The 20,310-nt window shown below is 40.1% G+C and overlaps 1 protein-coding gene across 3 annotated transcripts in view; it reads right to left on the bottom strand.

The window, feature by feature from the left end:
* Positions 1 to 20,310, bottom strand: part of ABCC1 (ATP binding cassette subfamily C member 1) — a 49,784-nt gene that overhangs the window by 3,634 nt on the left and 25,840 nt on the right. The window contains exons 13-30 of one of the 3 annotated variants that reach the window (XM_030459599.1): positions 20,113 to 20,259; positions 19,646 to 19,733; positions 18,375 to 18,444; positions 17,407 to 17,533; positions 16,099 to 16,275; positions 14,938 to 15,105; positions 14,392 to 14,569; positions 11,081 to 11,125; positions 9,208 to 9,292; positions 8,338 to 8,476; positions 7,216 to 7,423; positions 6,047 to 6,357; positions 5,012 to 5,211; positions 4,393 to 4,519; positions 3,906 to 4,007; positions 2,871 to 3,017; positions 1,777 to 1,935; positions 221 to 387 (exon numbers count right to left, since the gene is read on the bottom strand). In XM_030459599.1, the coding sequence (XP_030315459.1) occupies positions 221 to 387; positions 1,777 to 1,935; positions 2,871 to 3,017; positions 3,906 to 4,007; positions 4,393 to 4,519; positions 5,012 to 5,211; positions 6,047 to 6,357; positions 7,216 to 7,423; positions 8,338 to 8,476; positions 9,208 to 9,292; positions 11,081 to 11,125; positions 14,392 to 14,569; positions 14,938 to 15,105; positions 16,099 to 16,275; positions 17,407 to 17,533; positions 18,375 to 18,444; positions 19,646 to 19,733; positions 20,113 to 20,259 (2,645 nt within the window). The remainder of the gene's footprint in view (positions 1 to 220; positions 388 to 1,776; positions 1,936 to 2,870; positions 3,018 to 3,905; positions 4,008 to 4,392; positions 4,520 to 5,011; positions 5,212 to 6,046; positions 6,358 to 7,215; positions 7,424 to 8,337; positions 8,477 to 9,207; positions 9,293 to 11,080; positions 11,126 to 14,391; positions 14,570 to 14,937; positions 15,106 to 16,098; positions 16,276 to 17,406; positions 17,534 to 18,374; positions 18,445 to 19,645; positions 19,734 to 20,112; positions 20,260 to 20,310) is intronic. The other 2 variants (XM_030459600.1, XM_030459601.1) reach the window with 2 other exon arrangements.

The raw sequence follows: 20,310 nt of genomic DNA, 5'->3' as shown, positions 1-20,310 counted from the left end.
TGAGGCAGGGGCTATGGGGGAGCCCCACAAAGCAGAGCTATTGTTAAGGTCCAGCTACACAGTCTCTTAAGTGAGCTGTAGGGTATCAGAAAGTTTAGATGCAGGTAGGAGGGCACAGACACACAGACACAGACACAGACAGACAGACAGACACACACACACACACCTCTCTTTGCTCCCATTTAGTTCTTAGGGCCATTTTCACATTTCTTCAACATACCTGAGGTTCTCTCCACCTTCAGCACACTCATGATTAAGTTTATCAGGAAGAGATGATACAAAGTTTTTCAGGTGAGCCAATTCCAAAGACCTCCAAATGTCTTCATCAGAGTGTTGGTCAAAAGGATCAAGATTCATACGCAGAGAGCCAGAAAACAAGATTGGATCCTACTCAAAGAGAGAAGCAATTGACAACATACACAGAACGTGACACGTGCTCAAAAATATTTCTCAGATAAAGAAAAAACTTATCCAGATACAGTTGCAAGCAAGCTCATCTACTGCATTTAGGAGTGGGACCTTGCTTTTTCCAGTTAACAGCAAGTTATTCACCCTCACCCTTATTTCTTATGCCTCCCAGGCACCTGACCTCTGCTCTCTGCAGACTCTGCTACTCCAGACCTTTCCAGGAGCAGTAAGTCATGAACTCAGAGAAGACAAAAAAGCAAAACAAAACCAACAACAAAAAAATAGCCAACTTTCTTTTTACTTTTTACTACTAACTTAAAGAACAGGCAGTCCCTGTGCAGCCTTCTGTCAGCAGGGAGTATCAGGTCAACTTTACACTTCTTAGGGAATTATGTATCTGTAAATAATTAAAAAGTCTTCAGCTGCAGTTATTAATGGATTTTTTTTTTTTGGACATGGAGAGAATGTGGAAAAATTTTTGGCCTAGTGGTGTCACACTGATGCAGTGATCAAAAGGAGAAAGCAAAGTCCCCCACAGATTCCAAAAGAAGTGTTGCAGCAAGGCTTTTATAGCACACTCACTTGTTCTTGCTGCAATGGTGATTTATATAACCACAGTTTATGGTCTGTCTTTGGCCAGAACAGGCAGGCTACACAGTAAGAACAAGAAGACTTGAGACTAAGTCCAACACTTGTAAAGCCATTATTTCCAAATGTTTTGGACTATCAAACCCAGTTGCTGGGGGCTATATACAGATGTCTGTCAGTGAACAGTACTGCATACCTGGCTCACAAGTCAGTATGCTTTGTACAAAGCCCCAAAGAGCCTGTATCAAGTCTAAAAGCAATGCAAAATCTCAATCTCTCACAACTAGACTATGCAGTACCTTAATTCCGTTTAAAAAAAGAATGGAACAACCTAAAATGAAAGTGGAAACCAATCTCTAGAAAAACATCCCTAGGGGCTCTACCCAGGTGGAAATACCTAGACTCCCTTTCACTAGCAAAAAAAGCAATGGTCCCAGTTCAGTAAAGAACTTTGATCTGGTGTTGAGCTGGGAATCAAACCTTCCCACTCAGTCTAGGCTGTCTATAACATTTAAGTGATCAGCATAGGGTGCTGACAAAGCCCTTGAGTCCACAGGTAAAGATTTTGCTTCCACATCATGAATTGGCCATAGCCAAGCTCCTACTTGTTACTCACAAATCAGCCAGTTTAGGAAATGGCTTAGTTTCAAGTTCATGAAAGAGCATTCTGAAATCTCATAGCTATAAATCAGAAAAGGAATAGATATTTTTTCCCCGGTATATTATGGAAGCAGCATAGCTTCAAAACAAGTTGTGGCAATGGCAGGATTTCACACCTACCTGAGGGATAATGGTGATCTTGAACCGCAAATCATGGAGCCCTATCTTTGCAATATTAATTCCATCAATAATAATTTCTCCTTCAGCTGCTTCATTAATCCGAAACAAACCTAAAGTAAGGGAGGATTTTCCAGCTCCTGTTCTTCCAACTATTCCAATCTGTTGGAAAGAAACACAGGAACAACTTACTCTGGAGAAAAGTTACAGCATTTCCAGCTGACACATTTTCAGAAAGTTGCCATATTTGCTAGGGTGTCAACACCCCAAAACAGCATAAAAAGCTGAGGCTGAATGAAGGGGAAGAAAAATTAAAAAAAAAATTTAAAAAGCAGTCTCAACATCTGCAATGTAATGCAATCACAGTTTTCAGGTTTTCTAGAAAGGCAGATGGAATTGGGTAAAGCAGGCAAGCCAATGTTTCCCTAATCCTTTGTTTGGTTCATCCTTCAGTTATAACCACTGACTTGACATCTATCTTCTTTCCATTTGTAATAAATATGCACCAAAAGCACTCAGTTTCACACTGTATATTACATTTTGCTTCCTAGTTAGACTTAAGCCTCTCCCCATTACTTTTTTTTAAATACCTATTGCTACAGATTGCTGCTTTGGTTGGTTAACATTTCCCTTGCCATCTGCCCTTTTATAACCAGTCCTGAGATAATATTCTACCCATCCAGAAAATCTACTCTGAAATCCCTGCAGAGTGTCTCACCTGGCAACCTTCAGCTCACCAGATCAGGACTACCTTCCTCTACTTAGCAGCTTGTTTTCCTGAGACTAGAATTAACTTAAATCTCCCTGCAGCTTGTACTCTTCATTGTTTATGGCAAACAAATCAGCAAAATTGTCTGGAAAGGGGACAAGAGACAGCACAGACCTCACTTCCTTACAAAACCAGACCATAAGATACCCCACATAACAGTGCATCTTTATCCCACAATGCAGGACAGACTACATCTGCCCATAGCATTACAACTGGTTTTAGAGAAGCTCTTCTAGTTCTTAAGGAGCCAAGACACACTACAGAAGAGGATTAGCCCACTCTTCATCTTGTAAACAGTAACACTTTGCTATACATACAGATCAGTTACCTTCTCACCCCCATTTATGGTAACATTTATGTTTTTCAGAACCAAATCCAAGTCTTCCCGGTAACGCAAGCCGTAGCCTCGGAACTCAACCTTCCCCTCCTCAGGCCAGCTGCTCGGCGGGGCCGTTTGTTCAATGCTCCACTCAGCCTGAAAGAACCACACAAACATCTCTGATCTGTTCCTCCTTCAACCAGACATGGGCTCAGGGGAACAGAGGAAAGCAATTAAGAAAATTTGTTCGTATAGTTGTTTGTAATCACTGTTAGTAATTTGGAAAAGTAACTGTGATGGTGATGGGAGGAGAGGGAAAGAGGTGGTACAAAGCAGATGAAATGATGTCTGTAGCCAAGGGCTCTGCGGTCTCAAGTACCACCTGTACTTTCCTCTTGCAAATAGCAGACTCATACATACAGCATATATTCAGATAACCTGCCTGTGCACTCTCAACACAGTATCAAAACCATAGAGGAAACCAGACATCCAACTGGTAGCAGTTTAACTGAGGCATAAGCACTGAAAGATTAACAAGATGGCAAAGGAAACATCTGCTGCCTCAGCCTCCCACAGAGGTGTGAAAGGAGAGAACATAACCCATTGCATTTACTGTCAGCACCAAACAAGAAGGCTTTTAATAGTATAAACACCAGTCTGCTACCATAAACTGAGAAAAATACTCTAGGAAGGGTCCTGGCTGCAAAAATAGTGACTCAAGTCAAGTTCAAGTGACAGGCATAGCACAGAGAAGCCGTGGGAAACTCTGTTCCATAGCCAAAAGGGGCATAAGTGCAGATCAAAATCAGTTGTTTTGTGATTTGAATCAAAACAAAAAAGTAAAACCTCTTTACTCCCCACATTGAAAGCAAACAGAAAAACAGAAATAAAAAGAGTAACTTTTAAGCACTTAAGAAACCAAAACATTTCTACAACTAAGCTCAGCTCAGAGGACATGCCCAGCTGTATGCTCCAATCCATTCAGGTAGTGAATGAGACCTCAGAACAGGGCACTGATTTCTACAGGTGTGGTGTACAATGTACCTCCTTCTCCATTTCAGCATATTCTTTAACTCTTTCTACAGCAACAATGTTGGTTTCCAGGTCAGATGACATGCGAACCAACCAGTTCAAATATGCTGTAATCTGCAAGAAAAGAAGTCAAGAAGCACACTAGATATGCTACCTGAAATAAATTTTAAAAAACCAACAAAAAACATGAAACAACAAAAGCACTGCAAGTTCATGGAATAGATAAACAGACAAGATGTTGGCTAATCAGTGCTGGACAGGAGAAAATTCCAGATGCCTTCAATATGCAGGGGATAACTCATCTTTGCCACATCCCCCCATACAGGCAAGGCACAGAAGTAACCTCCCAGAACCTTTGCAAATGCTTTCTGTAGTTATTATTCTCTTCTTACATTCCTTATATTAGTTTGCCCTCCAAAGCCATAGCAAGGTTCTGACTTTCTCATGCAGTCTTAAAATTCAGAGCTTTTTTAAAAAAAAATAAAAAAGGTCAAATTACCTGCAATGAGTAGGATACTGAGAGGCCAACCAGTCCTGCACTGAGTTTGTTGCGTGCAATCACTGCAAACAATGCTGCAAAGAGGACAATGCAGTTCCCCACGTACTCCAGACGAACAGCCAGCCACCTGCAAGAGCAAAATGTATTGCAACTTTCCAGTAATTAGGGAAGTAAGCAACCAATCTTCTGTCAGAGATCCTGTTTTTGAAAAAATAAGTAACATAAGTGCCAGTGATACAGGAACTGCAAGATATTTGATGTTCTGCTCCAGCAGCAATGCAAGCCTGGAGGCATCCAAAACTAATAAACATTTCAGGTGCATACGTTAGTCTTAGTTAAGAAAGCAACTGTAGTTAACATCAGCATCAATTAATGCAAGTTAAAAAAAAAACAAACAAAACCCCCAAACATTACCCAGAAGTAAGGCAAGAACTCTCAGAAAGAAAAGAAACTCAGAAGTAATCTTAAATTTAAGTAAACATTTGTGAATGAGATTCATCCACACAAGCTTCCCTCCCCTGGACTATCATGCTGAGATGTGTGACTGATATGGAGCACAGGCAGCAGAACCACATCCTCCCTACACAACTGCCTTTCAATATTTCAACCCTACTGTTACCTGTTTGCAACAATGCTTGGATAATAAGCTTTCTGATTTTCATCCACTTTTATGTCGTTCTGCCTTATGAAACGTTTCTGCTCCTCAAAGGCTCGAATGACACTGACTCCCAGGAGGGTCTCATTGAAGTGAGAATACACAGGAGAACGACTGACAGACTCGAGGCGTTTGAGCTGGCGAGATGTGGCCACATAAAACCTCTGCAAATCAGAGTATGAGAATTATGGTTACACCTAAGACTGTCTGAAAAGACAAAGGGAATAACAGTAAGAGTTCCTTGCCATGTGGGCTGTTAGTTACTGATATTCAACTTGGACATGGGAATACATGCTGCTCCCATACTTTTAGGAGTAAGAAGACCCTTACATACGCTCTGATGTCTTTAAACAACCACCAACCAAACCATTACATGATTCCCCTCTCTCTCTGCAAGCTTAGCTCAACAGTATACAACACACACATCACTGCCTTTAAGGTTTACTAATGGAGCCTGATATATTCACTAATTCAAGAGTCAAAGTCAAACCCCATAATCTATACTGGTTCTAGAAGATTTCCAAGAGTAAAGCAAGAGTGAAGCAAGCACATCCTGCCTACACAAAGACAGGAGTGAAAGGCTGCAGTCGTTCCTCTTGCTCTGAAAACAATATTCTGGTAAAAAAAGCCACATCAGTGTTGCACACATACCCCTCTAAAAGCTACTGTTTTGTTTGGAAGCAAGTTTTAGACAAGTTCACATTTTCTATATCTGAGCTATGAGCAACAAGCTATACAAAACTGACCTCAAAATCTAATGGCATTTTAATAAAATATGCTTAGATATGATTACCTTCTGCACACAAGTCATTCTACACTTGACAAGAGAAGGAAATGCTCTGCTAACATCAGCTAATCAGTAAACCATGCAAAGCACAATCAGTCAAGCATGACTCAAGCCAAACACATTAAAATCCATTCCAGTGCAGAGTCAGAAAAGAACTATCTTAAATAACAGTGACTGCTGTTCACAGTGCCCCCAGATAAAAAAAACCCTACCTGCACAAACAAGTAGACAAGTCCCAGAGGTGGAATAATGACAGCAGCAATAGGTGTGGCCAGCAGAATGATGATACAAGCCCCAATCACATTAAAAGTTGAGCCCATGAACATCTTGATGATTGGTGGAATGGTGGAGTCAATGGTATCCAACTCCTTAGAGAAACGGTTCACTAGATTGCCACTGGGTGTACGCTCAAAGAAACTCATTGGGGACCTGAGGACATTGTGCAGCAGGTTAAGGTGCAGGTGTCGTGAAGCAAATATTCCCCCTATTGACACAACCATGGAGTAGCCAAACACAGCAATACCTAGAAAAGAAGATTTGTTTTTAACTGCTTTCACCTCTCACACAAAACCTTTCCCTTTATTTGCTCATTGCTTAGTATCAGCATGTCTCCTGCACAGTAATTCTCACAACTGGGGCTCATTATAGGTAGAGTCTGCAATTACTCCAAGTAAATAATAATAATAATAATAATAATAATAATAATAATTCACAAAAATCACCACATTGCTCCCATGGAAGAAATTGTTCCTCCACTGCAAAATTTAGTGTAGTATTAAAGCACCTTCCTTGAGTAAAGATCACTCAATTTTAAGGTTGGCATTCAGTTCTCACTACAAGATTTTTATGGTAACTCTTACATGGTGTTAGGTTTCATGGTAAACAAACTTTGACCATAAAGAGACACTCAGCTGCCCCTCCCATGGTGCTCTGGACCCTCAAACAGTCAAAAGAAATGCCAGCCTACACAGCTCAGCCAAGCTGTGGCTACAAGGAAGGCAGCATGGCCAAGGCTTCCTGTGACAAACTGTCCTTGAGCACCAGGCTACCATGGTTCTTGTAGAGGCCAAGGAGCCATTTCCTAGGTCAGACATCTTGTCATCTACTGCTGGCTCATCAGCCCCTGCAAAACACTTCCATTCTTAGTTTGTACAAACAAAAGAAAACCATATTCACTAAGTCATTTTATAGGTTTGTTTGCTTGCCCTTTTTTATTATTCACTCAAGTTTTTTATCTTTCTATGAAGTAAAAAGAAAATAAAATTAAAAAACATATGAATCCTTAGCAAACAGCTGCTGCAGTTCTGGGAGTATAATGTCACCAACAGCATTAGAAACATTCCAAAACAGCCAATTTTAAAATAGACAAGACCAAGCAAACCTTGAGAAATGCCCAGTGCTCCATACACTCCCAGTCTGACACTTGTGTACTGCTGTGTCCCATTGATAACAGGATCATCTGTCCATAAACTTAGCCAGTAGTTGGAAGCCAGGGAAGCTATATGATTACACATAAAGAGGAAGATGCTCAAGAAAGAGATAAAGAGTCCAATTGCTTTCATGTAGTCCCAATACACTGTTGCCTTTACCTGAAGACAGATGGGGAAAAAAAAGAATATATTCATTTTATTGATTAAGTTTCAAAGCCAGCAATTCCCCCTTCTTCAACCTCGATTTAGAGTCAGAATTCCTCCATCAGGCCATAAAAATATGACTATTGCACTCAAGAAAGCTACTGCTTGGGAACACAAAGTGCAAAGCATTCTATGGAGACGTGCCAAAGCCAACATCCCTCCAGTACAGGCACACGTCATCTTTCCTGTGTCTTCCAAGGAAAGGGAAGGGTAGGGAGAGAGCTGCCTGAAGTAACACAGCATCAGTGGCAGAGCCAAAAACTTCACTGAAAAGTTCCAGTTTTTGGCTCTCTCATTTTACCACAAGATTATATAGCCTTTAATTAAATCTTTGCTCCACATGGCTTGGATGATCCTATGATCTATCTTTAACAAGAGGATCCAAGCACCAGTGCTAGGAGGTGTAACTGCCATTTTCCCAGGAACCTCACTCTCAGGCTTTTCAGAAAGCCAGAAGTATTACATACTTGTGTTTTAGAGTGGAAACTTGGCTATAAATTAATTTGTGTGAATTCCAGCTCCCTACACTGAAGGGCAGATTTCATTAGATCACCTAATTCATGACAAACTCCCTCCAAGACACTGCTGCAAGTTTTTCATTCCTTCTGTTAAACTCTGATGTAGTCAGGCCCACCATCTTAAACAAAAGTTTTAGTGTCAGCACTCTTTCTGCATGCACAGGGCTCAGCTTTGGGAGCAGAGGGCACAGCACCACTCCCCTGAAGTACTACATAAGAAATAGCAAGTCCACAAATCCACTCAGACCATTCTCATCCCAGTTAAATGGTATTTTGAAACTGTTTTCTTCTTAACTATGTAGATTTTTCTGGAACTGAAACAGTGTAGGAAGTAGGAACAGGAGACCTTACCCTTCCAGTCTTTGCTGTGTCAGCCTCTGTCAGTTTCCAGGAATTCTTTTCAGCAGGTGGCTTCTGCAGCTCTGCTGTGCTGCTCTGCTGCTGTGACTTCCCAGTGTCTCTGCTGTATGTTGAAGAGTTACTGAGCTGCCTGTTAAAGACATTTCTTTTTCAACCTTAGCATGATAGAGGGCAGGTGCTTGCTTCATAAATAGACTTAACAGTCTATGGCTTCAAGGCAGTGTTCAGGTGATAATCTTTTAACTTGTCATCTTCAGAGGTTACTAGTGCTTCCCTCCTCCTCTCACAGTGCATTCCTAATCACCCTTGATGACATTCAGATCTCAAGCATCCATCTTCAGACACAAGCAACTAACCAGTTAAAGAAGTTTTACTAGGGCAAACTCCCAAAAGAAAAATGCTTTGTGATCATCAACATCAGCCTTTACAAACCATATCATTGTACACAGTGCAGCCACCAAATTGGGAAAAGAGTACCCACAGTGGCTTCAAAACAGGCAATTGAGCCCACAGACATTCATTAGCCTCCAGAAAAGGAATACCTCTAGAGCACCATAAAGATAACACAGACTATGAGACTAATTTTGAGGAATTATCAGCTCTCCTCAAGCAGCTGTATTAGGTCAGATTAAAGGTCCAGTTAGTACTTTATCCCATCTGACAGCAGTCAACCCCACAAGCCTTGAGAAAGCATAGAAAGCTGGAATAGCCAAAATGATCCTCTCCTTTTTATGCAAGTCAAACCCATGGTATTGATCTACAACACAACTGTTTCTTCACATGGAAAGAAGAGTAGCACAAGAGTGCAGACATGCAGGGGAGAAAAAAAAAAAAAAAGAAAAAAAAAAAGGGACTACACACCTATGCATCAACTTTCCAGGGGCTTCATTCACAAGGACTCCATTTTCTGCAGGCTTTCCATCCTTTCCAGATGGACCATTTGTATCTGGGAAGAGGGTGAAAACAGACATGAAAATGGTAAGGAAAAAGATACAAAGGTTTCCTCTCAGTCCTGAGTGCTAGGTGCAGTTCAAATGTGCAAACAAAGCAGGGAACACAAGAAACTATTTACATACACTAACAAGTAATTGACCAGATGAACAAATTGATTTACTTTCATTCCCAACAGGACCAGTTGCCAAGATAGCAAACACTAACTTTTCTGTTTTCCTACTAAATATAGGTAATAAATGTCACTGTAAAAACATACTTGATGTTAAAGGATGCAATACCAAGTCACACTACCACTCAACTTCTGAATTAATGATGGAGTGAAGCTGTAAGTACAGAAGGCATTAAGCTTTCCTGCAAAATTAAGCAGGAAACAACATGCAAAAGCCTGGTGTTTGTAAGCAATTATAGGAATCATATTAATTTAAGCAGGAGATCTTTCCAAGAATGTCACTTGGACAAAAGAAAAAAGAAAGAAAAAAAGAAAGAAAAATAAAAAAGGAAAAAGAAAAAAGAAAAAAAGAAAAATAAAATTAAAAAAAAAAGCAAACTTGTTATCTACAATATCCCATTTGTAACAAGATTCAGCACACACAAGACAATTGGCTAAAACACCTGGAAATATTAAGCATTTTCTGAGCAACTTAATGCAGTGTAATACAGTGTCATAAGTAGTACTTCCAAGTCCAAGTTATGGCACAGTTTCCTAACAGGAACCAAATCACTGACTTCTAAAAAATAACTGTCAATTAAGTTGAACTCTATTTTCAAATATGAACATTAATTCAGAATTTGTAATGAAAAAAATTTGGATTTTAAAGGGTTTATCTATTTAAAAGATGGATGGGAAGAACTGTAGATCTAAAGTTTTCATGGTTTTATACTAAAGCAAAACAGGCATAAAACAGTTGATCAATACATTAAGTGTGGAGCAACTGAACATAAAACTATTCTCTCCTGTGTCTACAAATTGAACAATGTTTATTACTCTAAAATCCAGTGCTGATCTGTACAGTGTGGTCTAAAAGCAGAAAAAAAGCAGAAAATGTGAAAAAGAGAAGAGTTCAATGACTTAGTCCTTATTTATATGAATGAGAACAAAGCAACATGGGACTGCTGGTTATATTAAGCACTTGACAGCACTTCTTCTGAAGGGTTCCCATATGACAATCAGCAAGCACTCCAGCAACACAATGCTTTAGAGCATCACTGGAGTTCTAAACCCACATGAACAACATAAAACTGAAAACCATCCTGTCCTCAGAGCTCTTAAATCTCATTTCATGTTGTTGACTACAAAGATTTCTTACTTATACTCCAATCACTCCTTGAGAACAAGAAATGCTCAAAACTGCCACAGTAAGTCTGCCATGTGCACCTGGGGTACAAGCTCCCTAATGAGGGCTCTGCTGGAAAATGTGTCCAGAAATTATGAGAGGAAACAGCTGCAAAGTACTGAGTACACACATGAGAACAAAAAGGACTTCTGGGGCTCAATCCTGAATGATACCTCTCTGGGTAAGTCCAGGATACATCTTTTAGAGTTTATTCAAAGCTTCCTCATGGAAGTGTTAGAAAGAATTACTGCTGATGAGTTATCTACAAGCTGACACACCAACTGTTGTAGCACCACACAGACAAGTAACATGCAAACCAAGCTGATACCTTCTATTATGCAGGCAAAACTCCTCTAATGACACAATCTCTTTTAAATGAACTGCAGCTACTCGTATTACTCCAATGCAAGCACTAATATAAAGCCATACAGCAAAAAAACAGTTACCTGTTTCCAGAGGCTGAACTGTTCCTTCTAATGAAGGATCTGATTCTAAAAGGATATATAATTAACTTTTTCCAGAACACACTAAATTATTTTCAACCTTTACAAACACGAATGCATCCAAGTAGCACAAACAAACCCACAAAACCATAAATGCTGAAGGCATGATAAAATTTGCTATAATGGACCTCTTTTTCATCCCAAACCTCAGAGTCAAAAACAAGACAACCTTGAGGAAAAAGAAAATATCCAAATCAGAAGGCTACAGGCGAAAAATCAAGAACTTTCCTTTCTTCCAAGTACTAATGAAGAAAGAATAAAAAACTAAATTACTCTAAAGTGGTCTAATGGACAACAGAACAATCTCCCTATGTACAGGGAACTGCCATGCTCATTTTGCCCAGTGGTGGGGAAGGGACTTCATTCCAGAATCTTAAGAGACTCTGTCCTTAACATTAAAGATGCAAAGCATCCTGTTTACAGAGTGGCAACTTCTTCCACATTGCTGTATGTCTCCTCCCACAGCTCTGCTACCTAGGCTATAGAACAAAGCTATGCAGCAAGGAAGCTGTCTTCCTTTCAAACTCAGCACTTAAAAATAAAACTGTTTTTCTTCCTTACTGTGAAATTGGGAAGCAATTTATACACAGGTCAAGCAAGGCTCTGCAAATCTTACCCCTGTACTATTCTGTCTTTTCCAGAAAGCAGATTTCTATTTATTTTGCTTAGGACAATAGCTGAGATTTGGGGAATTACATCCAGAAAATGTGAGGGGAAAAAAAAAAAAAAAAGACATTCCCATTGAATAGCTACAAGTGACAGATCAAGAAGCTTCCCTTCAAGATGAGCAGACTGTTGAACTAAATCCTACAGTCCAGAAACTCTTAGCAGTTTTGAGGATACTTTTACACTCTTTTCCCCTCCAAAATGAAAGAGGAACCTCTTGTGCCTCATATGAAAAATGAACTGAGTAGCCACTGAAAGGTCTTTCAGCTTCTTGACTGCAGGGTCAGAGCTGTGGAGACAGCCATCTGTAGCACAGCCCACACAATGTAAACCAGATTTAGAATTACTAATTGTGCTGTACATCTCTTTCAGGCACTGCAGTCAAGATCAAAGGCAAACCAGACAGTTAAAAAATAATTCAACCTTATGGTGCAGTTGGACTGCCACTTTATTCCTCACAAACACCAAAAATAGTCCTGGGCTTTTCAAGGACAAACCAAAGTTTATGCTGAAGCCATCTGGAAAAGACGGAAAAACCCCACCCCCCACACATGTTAAAAAAATAAAATAAAATCTGCTGTATTAGTCTGTATGGGAGATGAGGGGAAACAGTCATAAGAAAGGTCATCTTAGCTGTTTGCCATCTCTACAGCAAGAGGTATTGCAGCAACAGCTACAAGCCTGGAGGGAGGTACACTGAACACTGAAATTCACTCACAGGAGACAAGGGCACAGCTATGACTCCAGACCCATCTGCACAGGCAGGAGTACTGGCATCAACAAATCAGACATGAAATGCCAGAGAATGGAACAGCTACTAGAAGTAAGGAGAATCTGGATGCTTTTTCTACAGTCCGGTAGGTCAGTTTTACATGTAGTTCCTTTGGAGATGGTTACACACTGCAGACACATTAAGGCATCCACTTCATGTGTGCTGAAGGCAGCAGTGCTACACATTGCACTCTGTAGCTAAGCAGCCACTGCTGGCATCCCTGTTGCTGCCTTCTGTGTCAAGAAGGATGCTGGAGAAGAAGGGGGAGCTCACACCTCCCCTCTGAGCCATCCCAAAGACTCACACAGGGGCAGTTTTTGGGCATGGGGAGTTTTCACGAACACACAAAAAGCACCACCAAGCTGAGGACAGGACAGGCAGGCAGCATGTAACCCTCAGGATCCCAATGGGAGAAAAGGACCAGACTCACATCCTGGGCAGGTGGAAAGGCTTTCCCACCCTTGCAGAAGAAGGATGCATTCCAGCCAGAAACTACCAATCCACAGCTTTGTTATGCTCCATCTCAAATGCCAACATGTAGCTTCAGAAATAATGGAGCCTTCCTCTCAAAGTGGGTGTGTAAACCCCCTCCAGGTAGGCTCAGGCTGACCCCAGCAAAATTATTCTGTGTTTATCCAAGAACCTGCATTTTTAATAATATTTAGTGACCTTTTACACATCTGATATTAGTATCATCTAATACGATAATATGATCTAAATGGACAACACTGCAATCCTTTCTGAATTACCAGGGTCATACTGAAGTTATAAGTGCCTTTTATTAGGCAACTGCAGAGAAGCATGGCAAAACAGAAATCACTGGTTCACTTACCAGAAAAAGAAGCAGTATTTACAAGGAAAAGTAAAATAAGCTGGTTTAATGTAAAGGACTTCAAAATCAACTGTGCACTTGGAAAGGAAACAAAGACAGAAAGAAGGCTACTGAAGGAAGCAAATCTTCATACAAACCAGCTTTTTAACTTTGTAGGGAAGTGCAGAGAAAGTTAATTTGCCTGCAGAACTTTCTTACACTTAAGACTGCAACAAGTCAAACTGTGCCCAAAGTAGCTATAGGAGCACCTATAGAAGATATATGTTAGCCTGATTCTACTTCCATAAAATCATTCCACACAGCACTTTTCATAGTGGGAGACCTGACCCATACAGCACTTGCTGTTTACAGACAGTGTCCACCCAAACCAGTGTCCTAACCTGAAGAGTGACAACTGAAACATATCAAGTGACCTTTCCAAGAGGAGAGCTTCTGCTTTGCCTGTGACAGGCATGACAGTAAACTGAAAAATATCTCTGCTTTCCCTCTAGGGAATGGGTGGGAAACCAAGGGTTTACCAAACGGAAGATGAAGGGAGAAGTGGGCCAATCCCTTCCTTCTTCTGGAGATCCTGCTCTGCAGCACTCAGCAGAAGGTGTTTGCTAACAAACAGGCCTCAAGCACATGGCAACAACTTAACCCCAGTAGCAGAGTACAAGCATCCCTCATACTCTGCATGAGCACGTGGAAGAGTGTCAGGGCAGGTGTTGAAGAAAACAGGCTGGAGGTAAGAGACTTAAGTTCCAGTATTAAAATTCAATACTGCAACCACCTGCAGATAAAAGCAAACAAATAAACAAAAAACCAAACCAAAACCTAACGTATATTCCTGTATCAGCACCTCTCTACAGCTGTTCTGTACAGTAGAAGCAGGAGTCAGGGACATCAGCTAAAAAAAAAAATAATGAGCTGCTTCTTCCTTCTCCCCATCCCTTACAATGCCATACATCAGCTTATCCCCAGAGAATTTATTTGTACACTCACCACTCTCCTCCATGCTCTGTTCAGCATTAGCATAGGTACGAAGAAACTCAGCAAAAGCCCCATCTTGCTTCATCAGCTCCTGGTAGGAACCCATTTCAGATATTTCTCCATCAGTCATTACCAGAATTGTATCCATTTGAGGCAGATAGTTGATGGCATGGGTTACCAAAACCCGTGTCTGAATATTAAAAGAGGAAAAAAAAATTTCTAACATCTCAAATTAGTGAATACAATGGTTAAACTCTTGCTGCATAATTCTGTGTACAACACAGTAGTCACTATGGACATGCATGTAGCATTATTCAAGAGAAAAACACTGTTGTGAAAATCAAGGCAAAAAAGTTTCAAATACAGAAATGAGAGCACATTTCATTATGAAAACTCAGTGTTTTAGAGAAGTCTTCTAAAAATCTCAAAGGATCCTTTCATTTTTCAGATGTTTGAGACAAAGAGCTGATCATGCAAACTTGACAAACGGGGAATCATTTGAACTCAGCAAAGCAAGCAAGTTCATTCCCAAGAGAGAGCTATCTCACTATGACATACTTTATTTTTCAGGATTCCTTTTGGTCCAATAACTTTTTCAAAAATATGTTTCCCAACATGAGCGTCAACAGCTGATAAAGGATCATCAAATAAATAGACATCTGCATTACAGTAAACTGCCCGAGCAAGACTGACTCGTTGTTTCTGTCCTCCAGACAAATTCACACCCTGGGGAAACAAGAAAATATGATCATTTATTTATAGCTGTAAAGAAATGTCTTGCTACAGGCCATGAAAGACACAAATCATGGTGATTTATGCAAACTAGAGAAGTTTCCACATTGTATGAAACAGATCTCTATGATAATTTCACTGACACAACAGCACAAACAAATCACAGTCAAAATCCTCTTGGAAGGAAGCACGTTTCCTCAGTTCTAAGTGAGTTAAAAGAAGTGTTTGCTGGTGTTGTAAAGCAATTAACCCAGACTGATCTACCTAACTGTACAATTAGAGACCACTCCTCCTCTCACCTGTATTTCTGCAGTGCTGCCTCTGGATAATAACTTCTGTTCACACCCCACAATCAGGGTCAGCAGGCTGACCGAATCTGTGCTCTTTACTCAATCTGGGGCTGTCAGTTGGCAGCTATAACCCACCACCAGTCAGCAGGAAAAGCACATATTCCTACACATCCCTGTCTTCCAGAGAGCAGAACACCAAGCCGTCTACATACACATATCCTGCCAGCCAGGTGATTAGGGGAGACCTGGTCATGCTCCCATAGCAAAGCACTACCACATCTATGCAAGTTTCTAAATCCCACACTATAAATACTTTAGCAATCAAATGCCAGTTTTGGGGTAGTGGTGGTTTTTGTGGTTTATGTCGGGGAGGAGGGGTTGCTTCTTTTTTTTTTAAAGAAAGAGGAATGTTCAGAAGATTCTTCCTTTCTTGTTTATTTTTATTTTTCTGCTCTACAACCATGAGAGACAGATTGTCATTGCAAGATTCTTTTTCATTTGTAATTGAGGACAGGTTTCCCCTCATTTCAGGCTTAAAAACCATGAAAAGATACAGTTCAGATTTGCCTCTTATTCTAAAAGACTTTTACTGTGAATGATTTAAATTCAATACATCATTAAGACAAAGTAAAACAGAAGCCATATGTCCTTAATTACAAGCAATAGCACCATCATAGTAGAGTGGGTATTTAAATACCTTTTCTCCTATTTCTGTTTTGTCTCCTGTAGGAAGAAGCTCGATATCAGGCAGCAGTGCACAAGCCTCAATCACACACTTGTACCTGCTCTCATTCATCTCCCTTCCAAAGATAATGTTATCTTCCAGAGTTGCATTTTGGACCCAGGCTTGCTGAGGAACATAGGCTACTGAGCCCTGCAAGAAAAATTAAGTTCCATATTCAGGACTTTAGATTACAAGTCTGCATACAAAGTCAAAGCACAGCAGAGCTTTGTGAGGCAGGCAGTGCTCATGATCTCACCAATTGCCTATGATAATTTCAAAATTGCACAAAGTAGTTCTTAAACTACAGCCTTCTCAAAAATGTTATTTTTATAATCCTCTCTACAAGTGAATGTAACAAAGTGTGTTGGTGGAATGAAAAGGACTTCAAATAAACTATAATTCTCTAATAAAAAGTTGGAGGAAACATTTGTTTAGAGAATACATTTGCACAATTACTGAATGTCAAAAGTCATATTCTTTCACAGAGTTAAGGCTTTTGTTCTGCATAAACAATTCATTCTAGAACAGAGTGCATCCCAGCCAAGATATCTCCAGAAAGTAGTTCTTTACATATAAAGTTACTTCAAAGGAGAGACTGCAAAGTATTTTGCTTTGAAGATTAATTCTGCCTTCTCTTCATGCACAAATATTCAGTGATTCAGAACCCACCTACTTTCTTCCTCCAGTACAATTTTGGAAGTGGACAAATATGCATTCTTTTAAATGCAACATACTTTGTTTGTTCTTAAAGTAATTCTCTTTCTATACATCACAGAAGCAGAAAAATCTAAAACAATGTCTTTCTCATTTGTTATTTTACTTCCTTCCTTTCAGTTTTGTGCAGCTGATGACTAAGAAAGCACAAACTACAAGAGCAGTTTATCCCATGTTTGTGTACCTGTGTGTGTCCTCTCTCCTTGGAATTCTCTGATGTCTAAGAAGGTATGAAACAACACTGCTCTCCCTCAGGCTGGTGTATGTATAATAGGGCCTTCCTCCCTGCCTCATACCTGCCTGCCAACAAGACTCACCAGGATACTTATCCCTGAGACCTCCACCATTCTGCCTATTAGGGTAAATCTGAAACCAGCAGATTTACAAGTTGTTGAGCCAAGGCTTATCTGCCTATTTAGAGTGCAGCCTAAGGCATATACATGGTTTGTCAGGAAATCAGGTTAAAAACTCATGCATTTGAAAGGCTGTCTCTTCCCACCTTTGCACCACTAGAATCCCTCTGGCAAGACCCAAAAATACATGAACAATTCTTCAGACACATCACACCTTGACAACCACATAGCCTTCCTTTTTGTCCATCTCCCCCAGCAACGCAGACAGCAATGAGGACTTTCCACAGCCAACTTGACCAACAACAGCTACCAAGGAGCCTTCAGGAACAGTGAAATTAATGCTGAAATAAAATGCACATAATTCAGCCTGGGTGCTGGAACATTCCAGTAGTTAAACAGTTAATTGAACAGCCCATATAAAGTCAGATGCAATGTGAACACCAACTGCAACTGCTGGCACAGCACAGTAACTTTAACTGTTTGAAAATGCAAACTTGTCATTCAGAAAGCACTCAACTCTTCTCATCCTTAGGACACATCATCTTAATAGGAAATCAGTCAAAAGATTAAAAAAAAAAAAAAAGAAAAAACACTGTGACACCACCTGTCCACTATGTCTCTCAAACATTCTGTCACCACAAATGTAAATACCAATGGATATCTCCCAAACAATATCCTTGTATCAAAGAATACACAATTTTAGGGCCAAGAAAAAGCAGCCAAAACTAAGAAGCAGACAAGGCACAGAAAATATGCAGTTTGTAGATGCATCACCCCAATTACTTTGTTAGTTATACCATGGGCAACACTCTTCACTGGTTTTCTCCAGCACAGGAATCAAGGATGGATACAGTTCAGCAAGAATCAGATTTTAAAAGAAAGGTTCTGAAGACAAACTGCAAACATGAAGTACTAGGGGAGCTAACCTGGCTGCATCCTCTAGATGGAGGTCATCCCATCTGCACCACATTGCAAGAGCACAAAATCTGAGGCTCTTCTCTCCTCCCATCATACCTCTTGCTACTCCCCTTCATGCATTCCATACACAGATCATACTTTATAAATTCCTCTAGTTCACCCTTTAAGGCAACAATCTCTTCAGCATACAGTTTTCATAATTCAAATGCAGATAACTTATGATGCAGCAGATTACAGAGCAGAACCAAGGGTAGTCATTCTTACCTGTTGAGTAAAGGAGGATCATTTTTGGACCAGCTAAACATTGCATTCTTTACAACAATACTTCCTTCAGCTGATAAAGAGAAAATTGATATTTAAAAAAATGTTCATGTAAGCAGCTAAATCGTATGCTCTGCATCAGCTCACAGAAGTCAATCTAAGCACACGTTGCCAGAGGTATAAAGCTAATTTCCAGCAGAATCACCACCTACTGCTTACCAAAAGCTTGTGTTCTGCTTTTACTGAATTTACCAAAAGAGCAGAGGTTCTGAAGTTACACTTATACAGTAATCAGGAGGTACATGAATGTCAACTAAATACAGTTCAGTGAAATGCTGCATAGTACTGGTATTTGTAGATATTTACAGTGACATTTCTAAAGACACTATTCCTAATTCAACTGCATATGCAATAAATACTTGTCCTAGGTAAACATGTACATTATGGATCCAAAAGGACCCAGCAGACAAAAAAATTTTGGAGCAATGTATTTATGATTATCATCTGAGAAAGAAGAGATATTCCCAAAAGGAAAAAGAAGAGGAAAAAAATACAAATACAGGAGATGACAGCTTGCCAGAAAGCCTAGTGACTACAATTACACAGAGCTCACCTAGAGAGAGCTGTCCCCCTCACATGAAAGGGACACATGGGGATTTTACTGTCTTTGTGACAAGGAATTATAAAATTAATTTAGAAATTAACGAAGCGGTAGAAGTCATTTTGCTTTGCAAGAAAAATGGTATTAGTTTTTCAGTCAATCTGCCTTCATGCTTATCAGTCTTCTAAATTACTCCATAGAAGTGGACCAGCAACACAGCATACAGTGGGAGTGACACTGGGAGTAATGCCTTCTGCACATAGCACTGTAAAGGCATTTGCCAGAAATGGGACTTATCCTTTCCCCTTAAAGTGTGCTGAAGGTTCACATGAATGGTCTCCAAAATGCTGGCTTGGTGTCACTCTGTTAACTGCCTATTTACATGGCTCCACTTAAAACAGTAACAAATAATTTTTAAAGTGACCATATACATCTCTGGATGTAACCCTTCTATAGTTTGGACACAGAGCTGGGAGAAGAGAAGAAATTAGTTGATAAAGTGGTACAAACTTTATATAACTTCTACTTCATAAACTGCATTCTCTGCTTTTTGCCTGAAATCTATCAGTTAAGTCCACCAAAATGCAACCTATTTGTTACAGAATGCAAAAGAAACAGTGCAAAGCCACCCAAAACCTGCAGGCACTGATTTTCAACAGGAAAAGAAACTCACCCTCTGTGGTGGGACCCCTGATGATGCTGCTTGGATCTAACTCTTCATGAGACAGGAACACCCTAAGGCGCTTCAGGGAGACACTGGCCTGTGTGAAAAAAGAATGCTAAATTGTCTTATATTTTGACCATTATTTTTAAGAGTTTTGTTGTTTTGCACCACATTTACATAACATTATTGTATGCACTCCTAATCCCTCCTCCTTAAATCCATTGGATAGTTTCTTGGATAGTCAGCAAACTCACTTCCCAAACCACATGAAATATGGTTGATTTCTGGAACACCCATACACCATAAATGGCATTGATAATTTTGCTTGCACTGCACTTAGCATACAAGAAATGCAAAGCTCCCATTCTGAGGTGTCTGATATTTCACAAGTGGACATTCTCTAAGCACAGGAACTTAAATCTTTCCACCCAGTGGCTACTTGTGCACAGAAATCCCCGTGAAGACTGAAGTCTTACTTCTACTATGTTGCTGATAACCATAGGAAGCATGTTCAGTGGAAACCTGAGGATGTTGAATAATGCTAGGGACACAAATGCCTTCTGAGCATCCAAGATGTTGTTCTTGTTTATGGTGACATACACACCAAATGTGGACAAGGCAACCTGAAACAAAGAGTAATGGTTACAGTTAGAGCAACATTTTTTAAAGCCACT

This window comes from Calypte anna, chromosome 14, assembly GCF_003957555.1.
Source record: "Calypte anna isolate BGI_N300 chromosome 14, bCalAnn1_v1.p, whole genome shotgun sequence".
NCBI lineage: Eukaryota > Metazoa > Chordata > Aves > Apodiformes > Trochilidae > Calypte > Calypte anna.
Note: the sequence above shows the minus strand (reverse complement) of the source record. Positions and strands in the feature narration are given on the sequence as shown.